At 39.2% G+C, this 27,132-nt stretch overlaps 1 protein-coding gene across 1 annotated transcript in view; it reads right to left on the minus strand.

Moving 5' to 3' along the window:
* Positions 1 to 26,378, minus strand: part of MOB2 (MOB kinase activator 2) — a 156,810-nt gene extending 130,432 nt beyond the window's left edge. The window contains exon 1 of the mRNA XM_067540571.1: positions 26,077 to 26,378. Coding sequence (XP_067396672.1) covers positions 26,077 to 26,093 — 17 coding nt within the window. The 5' untranslated portion in view covers positions 26,094 to 26,378. The remainder of the gene's footprint in view (positions 1 to 26,076) is intronic.
* Between the last annotated feature and the right edge of the window lie 754 nt (positions 26,379 to 27,132).

Here is a 27,132-nt window from a genome sequence, read left to right on the forward strand (position 1 = left end):
GAAAACAGGCCACATCTGCAGGTTGTTTAGACAAATAGGTGCAAGAATTTCTTCAAAATGTTCCTATTTGCAGCATCAAAATATAATTTCCCATGTAAAAATGTAGGTCCTGGTAAGCACAATGAGACATTCTGAAGAGTGTGCCGCTTATGCCAAGGATGACATCAAAAATAGATGCCCATTGTAGTTAGCCAGAATGTTCTGTGTTTATTCTCACTCTCTACAAAAGACAGGCTGGGGTCAGAGGTAGTTAGGCATATCCCTTAGTGGTGTTGGAGCTAGCTATATTTGAGGTCTGCTCCTTGAGCTTTGCAATGACATATGTACACTAATGCATAACCTGCCATTAGTGTTTACACCATTAGGATTATAGTTGGCTGGTTATGAGGCTTACAGTTTTGCTATACCATGGGACTTCCTTCCCTCTCCATTGTAATCTGCTCCATTGCATTCCTCACCATTAGCATTTTAACGAGTTTTGAGAACCCCAAGTTTATCAGGTTTTAATGCATAATTAAACTTCTACATCAGAACAGTAAAAAAGAGTAATGTTACAGTAACAAAGATGAAAACCCTAAAGAATGTAATTTATTAAGCAGAGTAATCTCCTAAAGAGATCTTTTATATAAAGCAACCAAATTAAACAAACAGTAGTATAAGCCTGGAAGATAGCCTAGTCTTCGCATACATCCAATAGGATTGATAAAAGTGTTTTTCCTATGCCACCAATAGGTATAAGTTTAAGAAACTAAACAAAAAATTAAACCATAGGAACTAGCAATTTAACTCAAGCTCCCCATGTCCCACCTATTATTGAAGTCAATGATTTAAATTATCTTTATTTAAATTACTAGTAGCATCCAAGCATGTACAAGAAACTTGAGTATACATAATGTAGTCTTTGTGTAAAAGAAAGCACAATCTAATGTTTACATGAGACATTAAAAGTGAGGGTGACAAACAGTGGGAATCCGTACAGTCTATAATCAATCCATTGTCTTAGGGCCAGGTTCTCAGGCAGTAGCAATAAGTGTAGTATCTCAAATCATTGCTTCAGGTTTCTGGCTGTTCATGGGGCCAGAAAAACATCTGAATTCTTTGCCCATGTACTTGTTATTATGAAGCCTATATATGCAGCACTTAGTACAAGAGAAGAAAAATAGATATACATTAAAAAGATACTGCAGCTCAGTTTGTCGATCTAGATCTAGAAGATGAAATAATGCTATTTTAATTAATGTAATGACTAATCGGTATCTCATATTAGTAATTTAATACCAAAGCAACCAAGACTGGGGGGGAGGGTCCAGTGTCATTTCCATAGTAAACTCCTTCTGTATGTTCACAATATATATACACCCATACAATTTTTTTTTAAAAAGCACCAATAATTTTGTAACAGACAAATCTGTACTGCTAATGTGATGGCTTGTCATAAGATGAAATTTAAAAGAAGTTATAAAGTCAGTAAGATTTCTGTAAAATTTTGTTCAGGCCAGCAGACAAAATTAATAGGTAAATACCATAAGCATTCAAAATAAGAGGGGTTTTAAAAAAACCTACTACTTAATTCTCAGGCACTTGCTAGTGGTGTTCAACTTGCCAAAGAGTGGGATAATATATGACCAATGTGGGAGATGGAAGAGACTATAAAGACTCCATATTGCTAAGTATTGGATTTGCAAGCCAAAAAAAAAAAAAAAGACTTCAATACATTTAAAACTTTGATCTTTATTCAGATACTAAACAAAAGTCTTTCCTTTCATTGGAAACTGGTGTAACACTCTGACAATGGATGCTATAATATTACCATCAGAAACTGAAATTTCCAGCAAGAGAGTCACCATCAGCAGACAACTCAAACACTTAGTAATTAAAAATGTTTACAGTATAACTGTACTGAATAGTGCAGCTAACCTGGACTTTGCAGACTTGCTCATCTCAGCTATCTGTACATAAATACATAAATAGAACAGTATGTAGGGTGAAATTTAAGTTTCCTGTCCCAGCCTGTTTCTTTCTCTGCACTTACCTGCGGTTATGTAGTTTCATGAGTGAATATTCAGACTACTGCCAGATTGTTTTATTCTTGCTATGTATTCTGAGACAATCCCCCAGATCACATGCTAACTGAAACAAGATTATATATCCTGGAAAAAATATTTCAAACAAGCTAAAGATTCGAACACCAGCAACAGGCAAGAGTATTTTCCTAGACTCATAAGCAGCATGTGAACATGTGCTTTCTATCCCAGCTTTGATCAAGTATGTTGGCTGCAAGGATGAGACATCCTCCAGCTATATTATGAACAGAACTGTTATAGACAAGGAAACAGCACGCACAGTCTGCAAACAGGATGTGTGCAGGAGGTACTCCGCACGCATGTTACCAACTTATTTCTGCAAGGGAGAGATTCCGGAGCTTTGGGAAGGCAAAAAAGGAAGGGCAGCTTCAAGCTTACAGCTTTACATATTGACAACACAAATAAAAAAGTCAACAGGGAAAAGAGTGACAAGATTATGCTTAGAATGAAGCTGCTGGCTTTGCCTTCTGGTTAGACAAGTAGCCCTACAGGAAATATAGACTTTAAGTAGACTAACTGACTTATTTCCTATTGCTTCTGTGTTGTTTTTTTAAATACACTCAGAATGCATAAATCAAGATGTCATTGGCAGAGAAAATACAAACCCAGTTTAACTCCATAGCTACAAAGCTTTTGTTAATCTCCCACTAACACGCTCACCAGGGTCCACAGTTTTCCTTTCCTCCTATTATAACACATGTTGATATAACACCAGGAAAGACCACCAGATTCTCCTATAAGATATTCACATAAAAATGTTTCCTCGTGGGGATAATGATGAGAACTGAAGTCACCCAAGATTACTATTCTGAGATACTTACAACTACAGTACTTCAATATCTTTAGACGTGAACTCATTGTAAATTCTTACTGTAGCTCTTGCCATTTTGGATACTAAACACAATATATACTTTAAAATACATACAAACTTCATCATCAAACTGGCTTCTGGAATAGGGCTGATCTGCAAAAAAGGTTTACATTTAATTTATATATCATTTTGTTCATTCATCATTTATGACTTTTAAGAGATTTCAGTTTAGACAACAGTGTTCAGCACACATTCATTTTTAGGGGGGGATTGTGGTAAATAACCTCTAAACATCTAAAAAATAAAAGATTATTCCTTCAAACTAAATATTTCAATCCCTTCACTAGGTTTATTAAGTAATAACTAATACCTCTCCCGCATGCTTTTTGTAAGTCGAAGCAATGGCAATCAAACTTTTACCAGATCAGATTTGTTATCTCTTGGCATTAGACACATAAGCTAGAAGTCAAGAAGGAGAGAAGGTTTTCCACCTCCCCTTTTCAAAAGATATGTAATGAATATATGCTTAGTATGAAATACTTGGGAAAGGTACAAACAAGTCATTGACACAAGTGATTTGAGGAAGAAGCCACTGAACCTTTCTTCACATTTCATCTCCTGGTTATATAACTATTTTCAAACAATTGCAGAGAAGTTATTAGCAGCTTCATATGAGTTTGTTAAATCCCTTTTTTGCAAATGTCTAATTCCTGGAACAGAAAGGATAGAGGGAAGCAGAAGTGTTTTTGCAGAATATAGATGGCTTTTCATGAGAAAGGCCCATATAAGTTGCTACCTGAGGTCTGGTGCATTTCTTATTAGAAGGTACCTCACAACCTTGTATTTACAAGAGTTGTAGCACAAAAGATATAGGGCTTGACATTGCCTTACATTTTTCATTTCATTAAACCAGTGCACCCTATATGAACACTTACAACCAACTATCAATTCAGATTAATACAGTAATTTTCTGAGCAGGAGAGTGTAAGGCAAGAAAAGTGGAAGATTTAAAAACAAAGTCTATAGCAAGGAAACAATTCTAAGGAACAGGAAAGTCATCTTTAATAGCTAAACACAATCCAATTATCTTCTTATGATGTGGTCCCATTTGAGGCAAATGTCTGGCTGATTAGTTGTTTGAACTAGCCTTGTCATCTATAAGAAAAACTATAGCTATCCCTGATTCAGCCAACTGAATTTCATTTGGTAGTGCAAGAGTGTCACATAGACACATGTGCAGTGTAGTGTAGCTGTGTTGGCCCATGATATAAGAGAGACAAGGTGGGTGTGGTAATACCTTTTATTGTACCAAATCCTATTGGTGACACAGACAAACTTTTGAGCCACACAGTGCTCCTCACTCACCTTGTCTTTCACATATATACATGAACCCCTTAAACACTTTTGTATGTTTCCTACATAATAGGACAGTTTTTCAACACTAATGTAATCAGTGGGCTAAAATGATATTTGGCCTGTTCAGTTAGGTTTGGCCAATAACCTCATAGCGTTTCAAAACCTGTAGATTTCTTTTATGTTTCCAAGTCAATGCTTGTTCTCTATATACACACACACACTAACATACTTTTTAAGGCATGGCAAAAAGCAAAAAAAGGAAATAGCAAAAGCACTCCCAGCATAAGATCTCAGCTTTTAACTGGATCTTCCCAGATGCTAGACTCAGCCCCATTGAGGGATTATAATTAGTTAAGTGTTTATAAGGCGGTTATAATCAAACAAAAAGATATGCAGACTGATAGCAAACACCACAAATTCAGATATCAACATCTACTAAAATCTGATCTTGTGAACCATCAGCTCAATGTACAAGCCAGAAGCAGAACATAAACTATTCAGAAAAAATACAGAATGAAGTGGAGCAGAGCTAAGTCAACATGCCATCTGGCATCTCAAAAAGTATTGCAGTCAACACAGGGGGAATTCTATATTAAACCTTATCCTAACAGATAAAAAGGAACTGATCACAGAACTAAATGTCTACGGTATCTTAGGTACAAGTGATGATGACTTGATCACGTTTAATAGGTGCAAGCAGAATAAAGTCCAGACCAGTGACATATAGGTTCTTTAATAAGACCAATTACACAAAGTTGAAAACAATTATGAGCCAAATCAACTCTGAGGAAGAATTTAATCAGAAAAATGTAAAATGATAATTGGGAATCACTTAAGAACACCTTACTAGATGCCAAAAAAGCCACAGTCCCACAAGAGAAGAAAGCTATGCTCTTTTTAAAAAAATAACCCAAACCCTAGTTTAGAGGGAAAGTGAAGGCAGCTGTAAAAACTAAAAAAATATACAACAAATGGAAGAAAGGGGAAGTTGATAGTAATGAATATAAATCAGAAGTCAGGAACTGTAGAAAATAAATACAAGAAGACAAGGGACACGAGTATAAATCTATGGCCAGTAACAAAGGACAATAAGGAGGAGTTTTTTAAATATAGTAGGAACAAAAAGAATCCTGACAATGGTATTGCTCCATTACTAGAAGGAAAATATAGAATCATCAATAATAATGCAGAAAAGGCAGAAATGTTTAACAAATATTTCTGTTCTGTATTTTGGGGAGGATGGAGAGACAGCTAATTTATCTCATGATATGGTGATAACATTCTTTCCACTCCACTAGTGTCTCTGGAGAATGTTAAAAACAGAAACTACGAAAGTTAGACATTTCAAAATCAGCCAGTCCCAATAATTTGCATCCAAGAGTTTGAGAAGGGCAAGCGGAGGGGCTCACTGGATCATTAATACCGATTTTCAATAAGACTTGGAGCACTGGGGAAGTTCCAGAAGACTGGAAAAAAGTTAATGTCGTGCCAGTTTTAAAAAAATGTAAATGGGAGGACTCAGGTATGTTAGCCTGACATTGATCCCAGGCAAGATTATGGAGCAGCTGATACAGAACTTGATTAATGAAGAATTAAAGAAGAGTAATAGAATTAATGCAAACCAACATGGGTTTATGGAAGCTAGATCTTGATATCTAACAATTTTTTTTTATGAGATTGCAAGTTTCATTAATAAATGTAATAGTATTGATACTCATCTAGACTCCTGGTTCCCCAACCACTGTATCTCTTGGGCAGAGACCAGCATCTCTTTCCCTCCTGACTGGGGTTTTCCAGAATGCATAGTTCCCTGCCTACACTGGGTCCCCCAGCAAGTCAGACTGCCTAAGCAGGCCTGCTTTGCTTTCTCCTCAGAGGCTACGAACAGTGGAATTGCCCACTGTTAGAGTTACCACACAGCTCTTTCTAAACAAACACATTTATACGTGGGATGAAAGCATTACAGAGAAAACATAATATAAAACAATAAAAGAACCTACATGCATACCAAAAAGCTTACAGAGATCACCACCCAACTTCAATTTCAGACTCTGGCAAGTGTCAGTCCTTCCTACCCTTCCCTAAAGATTGCCCTGTGCCCTCTCCCCACTGGACAGAAGGTCCCCTCCATTTGCTGGATCAGAAAGAAGACACCAAGTCAACTTAAATCTGGGCTATTTATCTAAAAGTCCTTTCTTTACCTGTTGATCTCTGGAGAACCTAGTTTAAACCAGTATATGCAAACCTCCCCAAGAGGTGGTACCTCTCTGGAGGTGTTACAACCTGAGTGAATATACCCCCACTGTTATTAGTCCCTGGAAGACTGTGGTCACCCTCCTTCCTGCAGTTACATACAATCCCTGGCCCACGATACCTAAACTTAGTACAGTAAAATCTCTCAAAGATATTGCAGGAAATTGCCACACTTGTCACAATGGAAACAAGTTTAAATACTACTGTTTAAGTATCACAAGAGTCTGGGATACTTGTTCAATCTTCTGAAAGTCTAACTGGATCTGGTTCTGGGGGGGGGATGAGGGGGAAACAGACAATTCTGTCCATTGTCTTCCCCCAATATCATTAAATCATTAAAAGTATTAACATATGCTCAGTGACAGATAAGGTCTCAAAGATGTTACAACTTTGGGGAATAGTAAATATCAGGAGCACCGGCTGATCCTGGCATCTTTATGGACTAAGCTGCTATAATTTACCTTACTTACAACTGGGTGGGGATAAAACATTACAACAGGAGAGCTGACCCATAGCTCCACAATATGGACATTGTCAAAAGTTCACATTAGCTTTAAAAAAAAAGCATGGAAGGAGAAATATTTGTTTCTTACGTCACCAGTGTGAAGACCTCAAGGTAGCAGAAATGCTCTCAGACCAGAGGAGAGTCACAGACACACCAAGTTAAAACTTGAAGATACATAAAATTGCCACTCTTTAAAACTTCTCAATAATAACAAATTAATGAAATAGTGCACTTAGTATTACTGTAAAAGCAAGCAAGCTATTACAGATACACACTCCAAAAAGTTATGAATTAGAGATGAAAAAGGGTTTTATTTCAGTCCCTTTAAGGATCAGATTTTCCTGAGCTAATATTTCAGCTTGTAGCTAAATTGGAGGACAGGCTATTCACAAATAGGAAGAAAGGATACTTCACTACATTTTAGAGAGATGTCTGAAACACAGGGCCGGACATACCGAAAAAGATCAACGATCCACCAAGTCCAATATCCTGTCTCTGACAATGGCATAACGAATTGATTCAGAAGGTGGCATAAACCTCTGTAGGTGAAAGTTTCTTCCTGGCTCTGAAAACTCATGCCATTTTTATCCTAGCTAATGCAAATGTAGAGAACACTGGTTAATATGATCTAATCTTTAAAGAATTATACTAAGCAAGTTGCTTTAGTGATATTATACAACCCTGACTTCCACAGATTTAGTATGTGTTGCATACAATAAGTATTGCCCTTCAATAGTTTTAACATCCTTGCAACCCTTTCATTTAATCAAGTGCATCGTTGTTCTTTTATTATGGTAACAGTAAGCTGGAGCACAGACTAGCCTCCAACATTCGTTTACGACTCTCCCTCTTTACCCCTTTATTTTGATCTTGCTACCGTGCTCCCACAATGTGAAGAGAAAAAAGTATTTAGCTGAAACTCATCTTGAAAGTCTTCTGAATTCACAGAACCTGATTAATAGTAAGAGGGACATATCAGAGAAATGATTCTCTATGCTGGGCACTCTGAGACAATGCCCATTGTCTTATTTCCATTCCCACTGTGCTGCTAGACTTCAGTAACATGGTGCACACTGGCTGGTTCCAACTGAGCTGACAGGAAAAAAAAGTAAGTAATAATTTCATTTTAGTAACAGGTTATCATTTGGGAATAATACTTGTTTTGAAAGGCACTGGTTAATAAGTAACCCAGGGCTATGTGAGAATCATTGTCTTCTTTATGTATTAACATCCTTTTTGAACAGGTTTTATTATACGATTTTCTTGTTTCAGGCACTTCACCCTTTTTACTAGACTCGAGAGATTCCAGTAAAATATGACAGGGGACAGTTCCTGTAAGCAACCACATTTTCTTTCAGCTGCAAAACAGATCCAATGTGGACTAATCGTTCCCACATCAGTTTAGTCCAGTCTTTTATTTTTTTATTTATTTTTTTTTTTTTTTGGGGGGGGGGGGGGGGGAAAGACACATATGTAGAAAGCACAGTGACAAAGATATGGGGCTGATCAATGACTTCATGCTTTCAGAAAGGATTTCATCTTCCCAACAGACTGCAGTACAATGTTATGCTTATATAAAAGCTACTACATTTTTGTTCCAAAAGGCATTAAAACCTCATTAGAGAAAGACTGCTTTGTTGGTCTAACATCACATCTTAACAACACTCCAAAGCCTGGTGTTTGATTTACATTTTTCTTTGAATTTGGTTTAGATAACTTCGGTTTAGATAACCTCTAAGAAGTTGTCTGGTCCTACACACATCCTAGAAGATATCTGTGTATAGTTAATTTTCACTACCTGTGTTACCATTATGATCTGGCAAGTGAAACCTCTCCTGCCATAAAACACAATTAAAGTTTAGGGCGTTAGGGTACATTTCTGCCTTCATTTTCACACCACAACTAGTTTTCCTCTCTTCTAGGAATAAAGGCTCTGGGTGGATTTAATTGTATGTGCAGTCTGGTTCTCCCATTACAACAGTCTCTGACCTCCAAGTTTCATGTACTTTTCCATATCCCAAGCAACAGAAGTGTAACTTAACTTTCAAAGTCATCAAAATAGAAAGTGCAACAATGTGGCATAATTGCCAACCTCTAGATCTTCAAAGTGAGGAGCAAAGCTCTCAAGCATACAAATTTTGTGGGATGTTCCACATTTCTGCTTCACCCAGCTGCATGTTCCATTGCACTACCAAGTCAGGCAAGGTTTCAATTTCCCCTTCAAATTCTCTATAGCCTAGGAAAAAGTGCAATGAGCTGAAAGCCAGAAGATCAAGAGTTCAAATCCCACCTCAACTGACATATGTTTATATTTCTGCATCCTTCTTAACCCTTAATATTTAGCAAAGTCACATATACTCTGACCTTCAAAGGCAGTTGGGTTGCACAAGGCCACTTCAAGCACAGCTAGGATTAGAACTCTGGTCTCCTCTATGATGGTCCCAAAGCACATGAATTCAGCCACAAAGCCTTTTAGAATGAGTGTACTAGAGCTATGCAGTTGCCTATCCTGTATGTAAACCCTAAACCAAGCTCTTCCCCCGAGCCACAAAAGGAACTTAGGATTCCAGGTCCCTAAAATTCTACTGTTGACGAGCAAGAAGTTGTGCAACCCAACGGCAGCCTAAGTGTGTCAAGTCACCTTATAGCAGCTAGTCCAGATAAAGAATAAGCTACTCCTTTAGCTGAAATAATCAAGGTCAGTGCTGCAGATCTGATGATCCACGGTTATAACTCATAACCAGAAGAACTTAGTTAATTTATCTTGGCAGTTACAGATCAGTTTTACTTGTTTCTAATGATTTTTCTCAGAGTATAAGTAAGTGTTCTGCATTATTTATTAAAAATAAGGTTTCAGTATTAAGGCAAATTCACTAGAGCGCTCTACTAAATCTTTGCTGAGAAGAAAATCTTTGTGTGTATGTGGATTGGCAAGGTTCTATTTCATATAAGAATGGCACTCTTACTACAGATAGCTACTTCCCCCATATGTCTACATCATACCTGCTTACTCTGCTAGCAAAAAGTACTCTTAGCACTGTTTGATGGCAGATTCTACACTGCCTCATGTATTATCAGCTATGTTCTAACTATAGAATCTTTACTGCTAGTGACTACATAAGGGCTTGTCTACACAGGAAGTTAAGCCAAATTAAAAGTGTGAATTTGACGTGCATCAACCTGTGTTGACACTTTTATATAGAATGAAAGTGTCTTTCATTTGCTTTAGTTTAATGTGTTAAAAAAAAAAATCACATTTTCAATCAGTTTGACTTAACTTTCCCTGTGTAGACATACACTAAAGAAATGGACTATTTTAAACAACTTTACTCAATAATAATTCCTCTTTACCACAAAGGTCTTTCCTTTTCAAGAAAGGACTTTTTTAAATAAATAAATAAATAAAAAACCCTACTGAAAACAAAGAGTCCACATTTCAAAAAGTAAGATTTAAGCAGAGATATTTATTAAACTCAGGTAAATAAAAAAAGAGGAAATAACTCATTTTATTCCCCACCCCTTCCCTCCTCCCTCCCCCAAAAAGAGAAGAGGCTACTTTTCCATTGAAAATGATTGGTTACTTCTCCACCAGGAACTGATTGCAGTTGTATGTTTTTATGAACTACAGGAAATGCTCCTATATTATTAAGAAGAAGGCTGGTCTGAAGTATTCCTTACCAGTTAGGCAAACAAGAGTTTTAATTGCACCTTAAATCCAAATTAGTTTGTAAATTACAAGTATAGCATCTACTCTATTAACAGGTATGGGAACAGGAAATTCTGCTGTCAAACAGAGAGCAACATGTTACCCACCTGTAAAATTATATCTGATCCTACAATGGTTTCCACAAAATATTTCATTGGTTGGTAGGGCATATCCTGTCTGAAATCTGGGACCAGAATATGCCTAATAAGTGCCTTTGCTACTTATACTACTTCATGAAAATAGCAAACTAAGATCATCTCCTGTAAGTTTACAATTCTAAACGTTTAGCGATGCATGATGAGATTTAGCAGAGTCTCTTCTCTCAAGGGGACAATTTCAGAATATAGCATACAACCAGCTCAATCATCCCAGGTGATCTCAGTGATCAAGTCTGGAAAGGTGGGAGAACAGGGAAGGGGGATCATGAAGAAAGACAGTTTCATAGATCACTAAAAATAAAGCAATATGACCTATTGATTAAGCACAACATTTTGAATTGCATCTATAAACAAAATGAAAGCCAGAGTGGTCCCTGAAGTACAAGTCTACCATACATCATACAAGAAACATCACTTCCTAAGCCAAAAGCTGCATCCTGAAGTAGCTGAAGTTTCAGAACAGACTTCAAAAAGTAGCTCAGAAAATAGCATTGCAGTAATCCAATTAGGATGTGACAGAGGCATGAATAACTAAGGTCAGGTGCACTCCAAGAGGAGATGCATTAACCTTACTGCCAAGAAATAAGGGAGAATAAAAAAGTACCCTTATCCCTGTTAACAGAGTTGACTACCAGTACTATTGGAACATCAGAATCATGAGGAAATCCAATAATCTACATTATATAATTTAACTGTAGGTGGACAAAATGTCCAGTTTTAGGAAGAGCTATCACACTACCATCTCTTCTGATGGTTTCCCCTCCCTCCCATACTCAGCCAGCCACCAATCCAAGAAACTGCAGCACCTGGTTGCAACAAAAAGAAGAAAGAGGTGACAATCACCACATACTGATGAAAGTCCAGATAGACACACTTTCCTTCCCAGGAGAGATGAACACCAAACCAGTGGAGGCTACATACCACAGCCAGGTTTAACAAACAAAAACAGAGAGACAATGGGATGAAGGATATTTGGATCCCAGATACAATCAAAACTGCCTTGGCAAATCTTCTTTGGTGAACCTTCCCCAAGAAAGGGAGATTAGAGAAAGGACAGTAACTGGCAAGATCAGTGTCCAGAAATAATTTTCTAGGCATGGACTCAATCACTTAAAAAGATTTGAGCACCTTATCATTGCTTTCTGATCTGGTAATCTCCAGCTGACAGCAGCCATGCGCTATGTTTTACTAGCCATGAGAATCATGGGTTCCCTGAAGGTCACAGCCCGGAGTTCCAGCAACACCCATAGAACATCAAAGAGAAAGAATGTTGAAATCAAAACAGAAAGTTACTTTGAATTTTTCACCAGTGACAGAGACATGCTACCACAGAGATAGCCAAACCACCCCAAACTCAGTCTGATCTGCACAGTAGATGGAAAAGTCTTTATGGAAAAGAAGAACTCTGTATCCAATGCTGTATAATTATTAATGTGTAACTCCCGTGGACCTCTTAACTTCCACTGTGCATGGCGTCTTCGCTGTGCTGTGCCAACGGGAAATGTGTTCCCATCGATGCAGCGCTACGCCACTTGAGGGAGTGGTTTTAGTGCGTCAACTTCCGGATCGATTGAGTGGGTCTTCACTAACTGCTCAATTGATACAGAAAGATTGATCTGACGGCAGTGAATTTGCCACTGTCACTGTGTACGTAGCCTGAGAACTTGCCTACAGCAGCCAAACCACTGAATTTTTCCCCTTTAAAAGAAAGAAAAAAACAAGAAAGCAGCATCTTTCCTTTTCAAAAAAACCTCTTACAATTGCTGTACTGCTAATGAATGGTTAAAACTTAAAATGACAAGTGTAACTCTAAAGTGAGGCAATTTAGAACTCCTGCAGACAGGCTGTCTCAAGAATGGGGAAACTTCTAGGAGACCAACTGCCCAAAATGCATGAACATTTAATAAGACAAGTTCATTCTTCATTCACCAGGGACAACTCGTGTGGCTCACTGATTTAACAATCCTCAACAGTACTAAACTTGATGCGTCACTGCCAAGGCATCACATGCCTTCGTTACAGAGCTTGCTATGGCAAGAGAAACAGTCTCAGCTTTTTGTATTCCAGAATAAAGTGGGTGGAATACTACTAATGAGGTGTTTAAGAACTGCATTCAGTAAACAAGCTTCACGGCCTTCTCACTTCATTAATTAGGTAACAGAAACAATGCACTGCAGAAGAGGATACAAGGTAATACATTAGTTTAATTCAATAGCATTTCACTTCAAAACCTGGATTAAATTCTGCCTTAGATGAATAACAGCTCCAGAATACGCAGAGTTGGCAAAGGAGAGTTCACATTTGCTTAATGCAGCTATTTAAAAATCCCACACCCTTGTTAATTTTACTCTTTCAACCTCAATGTCCCTGGGCCCACATCCAATGATTCTTGTAGACAGACTGCTTGTGAATGACACTACAAGCTTCCCATAGGGCAAAGCTGTGCATACCTCCAAAACTTGAGCTGATCCAAACTGCAGCTTCCTGAAACTTGTCCTGGACAGGATTGCTGCATTCAATCAAAAGCCCCAAACCTCCATCTCCCGGCAAATTCATTACACAGCTGTTTTAGTTAGACAAAATTTGCTTTAGATCCATTTATAAATTTAATCACTCACATGACAAACATCCAATTAGTTATCACCACATTTTTACAGTGTTGCCATGGGATAATTATAACAAGGTAAGACAGATGCTCTGATATAAATGTGAGGCCATATTTGTCATATACTTTAAGATAACTAGGCTATACCCAATATTACATGTTCTTGGCTATTCAGGGTTCTCTTCAGTAGCCCACTAAGCTAATAGGAAGCATACATGATCAGGCAATCAGTAAAAAGAACCAGTTTAGTAGGGTTTGTTCAAATGTGTTAAATTAATATAATGCATGACTTGCTTCTAATATTTGCCATATGCCTAGATACTATGAAAATAGGCTAGTGGAAGTCATCAAGGGTTACAGCCTACTAATGAATCTGCCAAGGTGCACCCAATCAAGGTCTGTCTGTTTGGAGGATCTAGAGGGTCTAGACGGAAATTAACAAGTACCTGCTTCCTCATACTCTGCTCTCCATATGAGGAAAACATTGTCAGCAGCTTTTTCAGAGTTCATTTACTTGTCAGTGTATGTGACACCTAGATGGAAGCTTGAAAGATTTTTAAGAGTTACTATCAGTTGGTGGAAATATAGTACAGGCTTAAAAAGAACTGAAGTGATCGTGGCTCTGTTGACACACTACTACAGATGTCAGTAGGGTTCTAGGAATAGAGGGGTTTCAGTAAACACATTGCCAGTAGAGTGAAGACAGAACTTCATTTTTGCTTAAATCCAGATACCTTAAAATGCATCACTATACATGATGAAAGTATGTTATGTTAGACAGAAAAAGGATTCATGAAAAAGGGATCACAGTGACAGTAACTGTTTTCAATATGTACTGAGGGCCAAATTCATCCCTGATTTACACCCTGCAGTGTTGTCAGAGGGGTTGCAGCACTGAGTGAGGAAAGAATTTGATTAGAATTCCCACTTTTACAGATACAGGGTGGATCAAGGTTAAAGCCCAGAGTGTATGAAGAGCCTATTTCTCCCTCCCCCCCACCAAGTACGCTTAATTCAATTTTAAGGATATCTGAATTTTCACGTTCACACGCTTCTGTAAATATGTTTTGCAGGAAAGAGCATCCCTGTGCTGTGCCATCTGCAGAAAGCAAACAGGAAAGAAACTTAAAGAAGGGCCAAATATGGCTGGATATAAGCAGTATTGAGAGTACTCAATAGGAAAAAAGTGAGAGCCTCAGACACACATTCTCACTCTCTTTCCAGGAAGCCTTAATTCACTTACATGCAAAGCAGTGCATCTGCAGTGACAGAAGGAGGAAGCAATTCGTCAATAACCAAAGCTCAACACAGCATGCAAAGTCATTAATGTCTCAGAAGCACAAAAGAGGACACCAAGCTTTTTCTGTTATCCCTAGTATAGTAATTGCTGAATTATTAGTCTCTGTGCCATGCCTCCATCTGCTAGAAGAGATGCAAAATCCCATTTTGACCATCTTGATAAACTTTCAGTTCTTTTATCTGTTTCCTTCAAGCAAAGCCATATTAGTTTCACATTAATAAAGTCTAGAGATATGTAGAGTTCAATGACAAAGTTTATTTGGGTGCGAAAAGCATAGACAATGCGTCCTTTCTTGGGGAAATGTTTCTAATAAAGGTGAACGGATAGTCCCATACATTTGTATCAACGGAAAACATTCCTGTCATAAAAGATAGTTTCTGTGGTTTGCTAAATTAATGCAAACCTCCAACTCTAATAAATGCAAAACTTGCTATGCTGTTTCACAACACAGTGAAATAAATCAGTAGCTAGATATACCCAGAAGTTACAGGGCCCGAGCTTCTACAATTAGTTTTCTACTGAGTGCTGCAAGACAAAAATCTAGAATGCAGTAGTTCTACCTAGAGGGGAAAAAAATCTGTTTATCTGGAGGGTCGGGGTATCGGACAAAGCTAACTACTCTGAGTAGAGCCTAAGTTAGTAGTGACTAAAAGCTAACACCATTTTACAGTTTGCTTGCATGCTTATATTAAGTTAGCTGGTTGTTGCCATTCAGTCCCTAGCAAACAAGTATTTCTCACCCCTCTTGACTCCTTTAGTATCAAGTCTCTGTAGACAGATCAAGGACCGAACAGAGATACAAAATAAGATACCTTCTCACCACTATACCTACATCTAGTCTCTTTCAGAATCAGAGAGACATCAAAAAATAAGGGAGGGAAGTTTAGACTGCTGCCTCCCAATCCCTTGTTCCATTTCTGCAAGTAGAACTTCACTTTCTAGGGATGTCAAACAGAAACACTTCTCACTAGTACTACAGTACATTGAAATTATTTTTAATAGAGAATCTGTTTCTGATAAAGGTGAGTGGTACCAAGATTTAGTTGTGAGCTATCAAACATTTGCCTTTTGGTAGATGCAATGTGATTTTAATGAGACTATATGAACAGGAATAGGAGGAGCAGTGTCTTCTCAGTACTTGATTGTAAGTGGTCCTTTTTATAGAGTAAAGCTAGCCAATATTTATTTGGGGGAAGAATCTCTGAAAGCTCTTAGGTATTACATGTATGAAGGGGAAGTGAATGAGGAACATGTGACTCTATTCTACCTGATAGGATGACACAGGTCCGTGGTTTATGAGTTTGAGTTATTTTCAACTCTCTCTACATAGGGGAAATAGCTCATGAAACCTTGAGTTTGCTGAGAATATGCAAAAGGGAAACACCTGTTGTGAGGTCAGTTAAAAACCAAAATGAGCATATATTCATGCAGCTGAGAGAGGTTCTAGCAAAGCTTGGGGGGGGAAGGAGGGAGAATTGCCTTATAAAAGCAGAAGGTCTCCCTAACTAAAGAGGAATGAAGGGAAACAAGTTGGTCTCTTTTGTTATATCAGCTGAAGGAAATGCTGGTACTGCCATGTACAGAACTGACGGTAGAAGTGTAATGTTTTATTTTATCCATTTTTTGTAATTAGCTAATTTCAAGGAATCCCCAAAATTAAAATACTTCCTTACAGAAATGCCTGTTCTGCACAGGCAAGGAGTATATATTGCTTTTAACCTTAATGTATTCAATTGTGCTAGGTAGCAGCCAATCTGAAAGCGAAGTATGCCACATACTTAACTTTTTCACTATTCCTAGCTACATGCTGCATTCCTTACATTTAATGCATCCTGTCCAAGCACAGCCAAGATTAAATCTAGCACAGTTGGGAATTAGCATATTTGATTCTTATTGTCTTGTAAAGCCAGACTTAGAGCATTGCATCTGAAGTGTTATTTGTACATCTTTAATCTCTAGCTATTAGCTATTTAAAAAGTAGCTCAGTGCTAAGACCTTTCCCCATAATAGTAGTCTGTAAATGCTACCAAAGTACATCTTCGATTAGACAGTACCACAGGAATACAAAGCTTTCTAATGAAAAACTTCTGCAGTCTCAAATCTTTTTATGGTGCTATAATTAGTTAACAAAACCAGAATTGCATACTACTAACTTCAGAATCTACAAAGCAGCAATGCTATCATTTCACAGCCACTCCACAGTTTTTCAACTCACAGGATGTTTTAGCCTTCCAAATAATGGCTTCAAGAAGGAAGAGAAGTTCTGTAAGAAGCCTGCTAATGGAAAGCAAGGTTTGCCACTTAATTTTAAAGGTCAATGTATTTTACATTATCCAGGTAAAGGTAAGACCGTGGAACCCTTTTACACTAGAAGACTGGATCTGTGCACAAGGTTGAACGCTGCAGCTGAGATTCTCTTGCACTGTTTGTTCTTCACATGACACTAAACAGTTGTTTGTGTAGACTACTGCATTGTGTCCACACATAGCACTTGCTCCAACCTCTCCATTGTGCTACATAATTCCAGATACAGGGATGTGTAGCAGCAGGTGTGTGTGATATAGACAGCAGATCGTATGTACTGTGTATACATATTACTGTACATGTATAATTCCTATACAATTGCATCTCAGATTAATATATATTTACAGGTGTTCAAATTATGCTGAATTAAAACAATGACATAACCAAAAGATTATGTCCAATAGCTATGTCCACTGAGACTAGTTGTACCATGAAGGGCCTAGGCTTTTCCCCTCACAACTGCATTCAAAACACCGAAGGCCATCAGTTGGCCACAGAACGCTTAGGTAGGCTGAATCTGGTGTTTTATGAGCACTGATGACTTCAAGTACCAATGCTCTAAGAGAAGGAGCTTTGTTTATATGCTCTAACTTCTCTGTTTTTCTGTTGAACTGTTTCCTTGTCTCATCACCCTCTAAAAGTCAGTTACAAGAGTGAAGGAAGGACAGTCCTCCAAACTGCCTAAATTCTCCACTCCTCCACCACATGCAGTAATGCCCCAGGAAATGTACCGGTACTAGAGGAGAGAGGATTGAGTAGCGGCTACTGAAATACCATGAACATATATGAGCGAGGATTTGAACTGGAATGTGCAGTGCCCTTTTCAGATATTAGAAGTCTAGGAGAGGTGGCATAGCAGTGAAGTTGCTGCCTCTAACTATTTCAACCCACAGTAAGGCACAAATTCATTTGTTGCTGTAAAATTAGCATGTGTAAATATATAATATGCATTCTTTCTTCCAGGAGCTAAAGATCCACTGGCCAAAAAAATCTTATTGTAAAGTTTTACTTAATGTGTATTGTAGAATAAAAATCCCACATTTTAAATAGTTACTGTTTTGTGCTGCATTTCCCCCCTTGGAGAGGAAGAGATAGAAGCAAAGGGTAGAAAGTAGGAGTAAGAGCAAAAGCAAGACCAGCCGAGTATCACCTATCCTGTATAGATCCAGGAATTGGGGAAAGAAGTTGTGACAGCTTGGAGGGAAGATCAAAGGAAGTGTAGCTATAAGGCTATCATGCTTGCACTGAAACAGTTCAAACTGAAGCAATGTGGACAGATGCATTAATAAGTCTTACACAGAGGTTCTACAATCTTACTAGCACTGGAAACACCTTGTGAAACATCTGAAACACAGTATTGGGACACCACATTTTACCAGTATTCCAGAAGACCACACTGGTATTGGGAATGCCACATTTCTCTACTGTGGATGGAATACTGATATATGGTCAACAGAAAATGATAACCATGCAAGTCTAAGGACAGCATTTGATTGCAGCAAATTGACTTAGGTTGCAAGGTCTTTCATGTGGTGAAAGAGGACAGCACAAAGAAAATTTACTTAAGGAAACATTATAGCTTATTGCAATCCAAAGGTTTTTTTTAATTAAACAATTTTCACTCATTTTTCCCTTCCGCTTCAGTCCTTCCGTAAAGCAGTAGTTTGTAGTTAAGTAATTGTTGGCAAAGGCAAATTGGTTTTTCTTTTTAAACGTCTATGTAATGTAAAGTTGCTCTGAAGAAGTCATTCTTTGGTTGGCAAAGGCGTTACAATTTATTTATCAGAACCCAGGATTTAAAGAGTAATCAAGTCAGGGTAGATAAAAATCAATTAAAAAAATTGATTTTTATTTTTTTTATTTTTTTTAATTTAAATCGGATTTTGGATTGATTTTTTTTTTAAATCAATAAAATACTAAATTTCTCTCTTTTAAAAGTAAGTTGCAATTAAATCTCATCACAAACATGCTAAACCTACACTTACAGTCTCATAAAAATGGCTCTAGTCTGTCCAGCCTAACCAGCTCTTGCTTCTTGAAAGTTCTGGGCTTTCACTTTCTGTTTCAGTTTCTGTTTCTCAGCAGAGAAAGTCATATGCAAAGAAAGACACAGGCTGGATAGGATTTGTTGTTGTTCTGTGCTTATAAGGCAGAGGAGTTAGTTAAGACACTGTCTTAAAGACAGAGAGACAAGGACAGCGGCAGAGTAGAAAGGAACAGTGGAGTGGACTGGAAAGAAAGAGGTAAGACATTATTCAGTACACACACAGCTTCCTATATACGCCCCTACTTTTGCTACAGAAAAACAGTTATGGCTTCTGGGTGTGAGAGAGACCCTATCTGTGAATATTTTGAAGAAATTCCTTCCCTGAGCAAAAAAGGAAAACGTGTCAAGTGTAAGCAGTGCAAGACAGCGATGCAGGGCCTAACTGCAAGAATGAAACATCATAATGAAAATTGCTTATTGAGATAAAATGATGTGGATGAAGATGGGGATATGTCTGAAGAACAATGTGGATCAACTGGTTAGTAACTTAAATAATTCACTTTGCAATGCATCATTCTTCAAGACTCTCTCTATGCCTTTTAGTATAAGTGTGATTTAACAAGTAAATTCCCAAGCTGTTTGCTATTTCAGATGTTGCTAGAAAAAAAAGTTTAGCTTCGCTAATCCTTATGGCTTGTTTAATTGGATAATTAGGTTTAGAATCTATCACCCAAGTATACGGTACAGAAAGCTGCAGTAAGAGAAATCTAGAGTTGCCAGTTGCCACTGGGTGTCATTTTCTTATTTTACATTACATAATACAGGCCCTTTATTTTGGAACATCATGGCCACAGACCATAATGCTGATGCCATAAGTCTATTCCCTATTTTACTTCAGCATAACTCAGCTTTCCCAAGGAAACCCCATCCTATACCTATTTTCTCGAAAAACAGAAGTGCCAGTGAGTTCTATGGGGCTTACTCCAAAATTAAGTGCATTTCTAAGTGCAGTCAGTCAGTCTCAGCTTTTTCAGAAATTTGGAATTGGATCTGCATCCTTGATGAAAAAAATTTAAATGATTAACTGAATAATAGAGTGAGAAGAACGACTATTCAAAATCATTTTTGAATTTTGTTTCAGGATCCCATTTAAGCATAAGAGATTTTGACTATGATTGTCTTATCTGCAACAACTTCAGTCATCCATTGGTACTTTTAGCAGCAGTACTGCAACTAAACGTATTTCAGACAACAAAGTATCAGTAGCAAGAAAAAGATTTCAATAAGCAAAAACCAACAAGACACCATAGATGAAAAGATTGCTCGGTTCATTTATGCCACAAGTTCTGTTTTTACATTGTTTACAATAAACACTCCATTGACATGGTTGAGTCCTTACGACCAGGCTACATGCCACCTGGTAGAGCAGACATTGGTGGAAGGTTGCTAGACACAGTGTATGAGAAGGAACTTGAACAGTGTGCAAGAAATACTGAGGGCAAATTTGCCAGTTTAAGCCTTGATAGGTGGAGCAATGTACACAATGATCCAGTAATATGTGCCTGTGTTACAACCAAAGATGGGGTTGCATATCTTTCAGAAACAATGGATACATCAGGAAACTTCCACACAACAGAAGTGGCAGAAAGAAGTGGCAATGAAAGCTGTAATAAACTGTGAACAAAAATGCAACTGTCACGTGCACAGTTTTGTCACAGACAATGCTGCCAATGTGGCAAAGAGGAGAAGATACTTAGAAGAAGAAACGGAAGGATGCTCCTTAGTAACATGTGGCTGCAGTGCCCATTTAATGCTTCTTTTAGCCAAAGACTTAAGTACATCTTCTCCAGGAATAAAAGAAAATGTTGTTGAAGTCGCAAAATACTTCCATAACAATCATTTTGCTTCAGCTTCACTGAAGAGAGCAGGAGAATCCAAACTAATTCTCCCTCAAGATGTTCAATGGAATTCTGTGGTTGATTGTTTTGAACAATTTATTAAGAACTGGCCTATTCGCAAACTTTGTGAAGAAAACCATGATAAAACAGATGGAAGTATCTCATCCAAAGTATCTAACATTGGATTAAAGAGGAATGTAGAGGATATGCTCAGTATATTGAAGCCTATTTCCACAGCCTTAAGCAAACTTCAGAGAAATTGTTGCTGCATTGCTGATGCTGTCGAAATTTGGAAGGCACTTCAAGAGACATTGAAGAAATACCCTCACCAGAAAGTTAAACTGCAGGCAATAAAGAAGCGAATGGATCAAGCACTAACTCCACCTCATTTTCTTGCGAACATTCTCGACCCCAGATATGAAGATAGATGCCTAACTTCTGAAGAAGATGTGCTGCCATGGCATGGGCATCTCAAAATCATTCCTCAGTTATGCCAGTCATAATAAATTTCAGGGCTGGAGCAGAACCATTTAAACAGTACATGTTTACTGATGATGTTTTGAACAAAGTCCATCTTTGTTACTACTTTAAATTTAGTGTTACAAACAAAGCCAAAATCTTTGACAGCAAATCGATCCTCTTTCAAAATGAAATATTAAGTGTATAGCATAGATTTCTGTCATATGTCAATGAAAAACACCATCCAAGCAACTCTATTCTCCAATCAAAGCCATGTTAAATATTTTCTATGTATAATGGGAATACTTTTATTTTTCCCTCTTGTATTTATGAAAATCCAAGATACTGCACAACTTGTTGTTCTGTTCTTTCCAGACACACACAACTCTGATTGTGGCTAATAGGAGTTACACATATATACCAAAAAGAATACACCCTTCAATTGGTAACATTGTTATGGCACTGTTCAGGAGAAAGACAAGACATTTTCCAAGGGAAAGGAGAGACTTATGATTTACTTGGGTCTTAAACTAACATGCGATATAGGTATGCAGTAATGCAGCTTTTTTCCCTAGAACTTCAACAGTTTTAAGACATTTGAGAGAACAAGAAATAACCAGGCTGATCACAATGAAGCTCTGGTGTATAGCCAGCCAAGACTATTGTTATTTGCCTAATCTTTGACAAATTCACTATTGTTTATAGGCTCCAGTTTCTATTTCTGTATTAAGTGCTCTGTGGCAAGCTGGGACACTTAGGCTGCTGCCCTCTGTGGTATGATTAGAACTTCTCCTTCCCCCACTTCCTAACAGAACACTCAACTGTACAGGACCTTTAAGGAATAAAGAGGCCTAAGTGCAATGAATGTGACATGAGCTGGAATAGTGGGAAGTTAGAACATAGTTAGCTGCTACTGCTGCCTAGTTTATATTTTAAACAAAGAATTCTCATTTGCCTTTGAAAGCCAGTTTCTGTAATGATACAAAGCTTAACATGTAGAGCACTTTCCAGTCCAGAGCATTCAAGAAAAAATGATTGACAACATGAGAAAAAAATGTTCTTGGGAGTAACACACATTTGTAAACACAGTATTAAGAGTTTACTAAGAAGGAATACAATTGTACTCTTTCCACATTAGTCTCGTTAATACACAGGGACAACATTAGAAAACAGATTGATACAACTTAATATGCAGAGGTGAAGGAAGAAATACTTTTAAAAAACATGAGGAATGCCAAAGTGAGACATTTTGTTCTTGCCTATTGTGCAGCTCTTTCTGCAGTTCCTCCCTTCCCTTACAAGAGGTTGAAAACAGTTGCAGTTTTAGTTGAAGATAAGGCAAACTAACATTTATTCAAAGCACTGCAGTAATAAACTTATGATATTGAGTTTCTTTTTCAGTAAATAGAAAGAGGAATGTTTTACACATATAGTGCTGCTGATGGAAGCAACAACTTGGACAGATTGAGGTCTGGTCTACACTAGGAAATTAGCTCAGTAAAAGTACTCCAACTCAGGGGTTTGAAAGATCCACATCCCTGAGGAACGCAGTTAAACCAATCTAACACCCGACATAGACAGCGTTTCTCCCCTCAACCTAACTACTACCACCTCTCGGAAAGGTGGAGTACCTACACTGATGGGAGAACCCCTCCTGTCAAGGTAGATAGTGTCTTCACTGAAGTGCTGCAGCTATGCTGCTGTAGCAATTTGTGTAGATATACCTCAGGAGGTGGTTGTCTTCCCCCCCTTGTCCATATACCCATGCTTTTATCCACAAAGGCCAAACAAACACAACTTCTACAAACTTTGAAACAAAGAATGTGTCTCCACAGCACAGTTAGCTCAAATTAGCGCACACAAATTAGCTGCATTCAAGCTAACCTAGCTCGAGTGAGTGATCACATTTCAAAACAACCCAAGTTACATAGAGAGATTTGATTAGCAGCGTAGAATTATTGGCCTAGCTTCTGATGACCTGTTGTAACTCAAATTATTGAATCCCCACTGCATTCCTAGCTCAAGACTAAGCTTCAGCCGCATTCCAGCCAGCTTCAATCCCCCCTCACTGGCTAGCTACCTTGATCTTAAAGCACCAGTTTATTCACACTGGAGATTTGTGTGTGTGGAAAAAAGCCAAATCAGTGGTAATACTTGAGTTATAACTTGATTTAATTGTGCTGTGAAGACACACCCTGTGACAATGCAAGAGACTGCAATGTACATATTGTAGGGTTTGGTCATTAACAGAAGTGTCAGGTAACAGTAAAGAACAAACGTGTAATCCACAGACGAGCCAGGATCAATCAAAATTAGAGTAGGCAAAGAGACCTTCTCTACTCCAACATGAGTTCACACACCTTGGAAAGATTACATGTACAGTGTCTGCTATTAAACTGTACATCGCAAACTTCAAACCATAAAAATATGAATGATGAGAAAAATTTACATTCTAATACACTAAAAGTTTGGTGACATCACAAAGTTTGGTTCTTGGCTAATTTATTATATAGTTTGTATAAAATGGGTGCAAAAGAACCATTTTAAACCCTCTATGTCTTCTGTGTAAGTACTGGGATAAACCTTTTTTTTTTTTTTTAAATGAAGCTTCCTTCCACTTGGCTGTCCACAATGATGCTCAAGTTTCTTTCGATTTGTTCATATAAATGGAAATATGGTAGGCTCTAGTTGCCTTAGTAGTTGCTAAAAACACATAATAAGAAACCCAATTACTCATAATAAAGATGTTGGTGTAACTAATAACAGTATTTCCTTCTAACCTGCAAGATGCCAGTTTTCCAATGCATACCACACAAAAAGGCCTTACATGTCTCAAATGCTATACTTCTATGAATTAATTGCTGGAGGAAAGTCATACTAACATGATCTACCAAGCACATATTCAAGAGTCCATGTCCATTAGCTTATTAGTCAAAATTACAATCAATACTAGTTATAGAAGTCTTGACAACTGGATCAAGAGTTGGTCATATCCAGTCCAAAGAAATCTGTTCTCTTAATAAAAGAGCAAAGCAGACAAATGCTATCAGTTTACCATTTATCCGGTTAGTTCAGTTTCAGAACAAGGGGAAATGGAACTGGGTAGCTTTTCCATGTCAAAAGCATACTAGTGGACCTAGCAACACAGAAGGATGTGATCCCATTTTCTAGTGCTGTCATATTCTGGACACAACACAAATGATAAAGCATCACCCTAAGGATCGAACTACTGTACAAAACCAACTAACTTGAGACCAAGTGTCACTGAAGCATAAACTTACTGCTCACTTAATTCTGCAACATAATTATTCGCAATTTATCCAAGTTCAGGATACCAGCAAAATTCTTGCAATAAGCAATCAAATCTTTCTCTGAGACACTGATAGTGTATCAGGTCACTCCCTTCTACTGTACGTGTGACTCTCTTGCCAAGCTTTTCAAACATAAAACCAGCAGCAAATAGCTTTCTACCTTCTGTCTCTGTGTAATTAGCACTATTAATCCCATGCTATCCAAGCCCCCCTGGCATGGCACTGATTTGGTTTTAAGCTCTGCTGAGGTGTCTTTCTCCACTCCCCAATAAGCAATTCAGATCAAACCTTGGCAAACTCCAAGATGAGAGCTAAAGTTCTGCTGCAGAAATAGCAGTCTCACTACACTGATAGAAATGTGTTGAGACATTCAATGCCTGCCTTTTCATATCCAAAAAAGGAAAGAAATTAGTTACTGTTATAGAGATTAATTTGCAGGAACAACAAAAGTTCTTTTCTGCCTGTCTCCTACCCTGTAAACTAGTAGTCAACATCCATATAGTGATCAACAGACAATAAGACACAATAACCCCATACATTTTATGAGTTGACACTGTGTAGCATAGTCTAACACAATATTTCTCCTCTCAATGTCACTGCTAGAGACCACACCTACTGTCTTTTCAGCCCTGAACAATTGATTAGTCATGTATGTCTCTTGTTCCTTAGCAGGAAGAGGCGTCCCATGCCATTGCACTGCTTCTCATGCTTCCCAACCAGCACAGACCATGCTTCTCAGCAAGATAGGGTGCTATACCAGCCCAGTATACTCCATGCCCTTTGTTCACCAAATGCCACCTTTGAGGTGTAACCAGCAGTCCCTGCAATACATTGAACGTTATGCCCACTGGCAGAAGGCACCACATAGCTCAGAGAAAGGTTAAGAGGCTTTCACCCTGATGTTTCTTGCCAATTCCCACGTTCTCCATGTCCCCTAGCACCGCTGTGCACTTCAAATTAGGACACGGGGCTCCCAAGTCACCTGAAGCTACCCCACGTCAGTTTATCCCTTGCCACTCATGGACTAGCTGGTGACCACCAGCCGCTAAGAGACACCTCATGATCCCAGGTAGGTGGGAAGACTCTTTACCATTCCCAGCATCACCCACTTCCGCAGACAGGCGAGAACTCCCCCAGGCTACTCCACATGCACCTTGCTCCTGCCCCTCCCAAGCCAGCCTGGTTGAGGAGACATTGCCAACGGACCCATCCCTGCGGTACAGACACAAGAGCCTGTTTCCACGGGGCCGGGCAAGAGGACGGGACACCGAGGACCACCTGTGCCTCAGCTCCAGGCTCAGGCCAGCACGCGCACACCGCCCCCCCAGCTGCTACTCACCCCATAAGCCAGTCCATGGCTCTCCCGGGTACCTGCTGCTGCTGCTGCTCCGCCGCCTGCTCGGCTGCTGCACCGCCCGCTGGGCGCGGGGCCGGGGAGGAGCCGGGGCGGGAGGCGGGCGGGCTCCTGCGTCCTGCCCGAGCTCACCACCCGCTCCGGCCTCCGGGGCTGCGCATGGGGCTGGCTCCGGCCGCCGCCGCCTCCCCGGCTCCTCGCCCCTCCTCCGCGGGCGGCTCGGCCGGGTTCGGGTTCCCGCTCCCGCCGCCAGGCTGCGCCGGGTCGCCTCTCACCCTCAGACACACTCCCAGGGTGGCCGGAAGTAAACACACAGGCCCCGCCCCCCGCGCCAACCCGGAAGTGAACCCCCGTCCGGGGCACTATGGGAAATGTAGTCCACGCGTGCCGCTGGCTGGGGCGGGGTCCCTAGCGCCCCTGCTGCTGAGCGCCGCGCGTCGCTCCTGCCGCCCCAGCGTTCCGCCCTCCCCCGCCCGCCCGCGGGCTGCTGGTTCTCTCATTGGTCTCCTGTGTAGTAATGGCAGGGGGGGGCCCTGAGTGCGAGGGGCTTTTACTGTGTTAGGGCTCTGTCCCGCCGGGGAGCATGCGGTGTCAGAGCCAAGCCTTCGTCCCTGTTTAATTATTTACCATCACTTAGGGTGTTTTCATTATTAATGATGCTTGCATTGTTAGCTAGCTGTCGGGATTAGAAGGCCCCCTTTAGCTGCTCAAACCCAGGGCTGGGAGCCCGGACTCCAGAGTCCTGGTTCCTGGTGGCCTTGCTACTGAGAAGAAGCTACATGCACGTCCTGTAGACAGAGCCGTGGTTCTCAACTTTTCCAGCCTACCATGCCCCTTCCAGGAGCCGGATTTGTCTTGAGTACCCTCAAGTTTCACTTAATTTAAAAACTACCGGCTTACAAAATCAGACATAAAAATACAAAAGCATCACAGCAGCCGGTAAATCAACTGTAATTTAAATATTGTATTTACTTTTCAGTGTATAGTATTTAGAGCTGTATAAATAAGTCATTGTCTTAGTTTGTACTGACTTCGCTCATG

This window comes from Emydura macquarii, unplaced genomic scaffold (assembly GCF_026122565.2).
Source record: "Emydura macquarii macquarii isolate MOO-44397 ecotype Brisbane River unplaced genomic scaffold, CSIRO-AGI_Emac_v2 contig_587, whole genome shotgun sequence".
In the NCBI taxonomy this organism is placed as follows: Eukaryota; Metazoa; Chordata; order Testudines; family Chelidae; genus Emydura; species Emydura macquarii.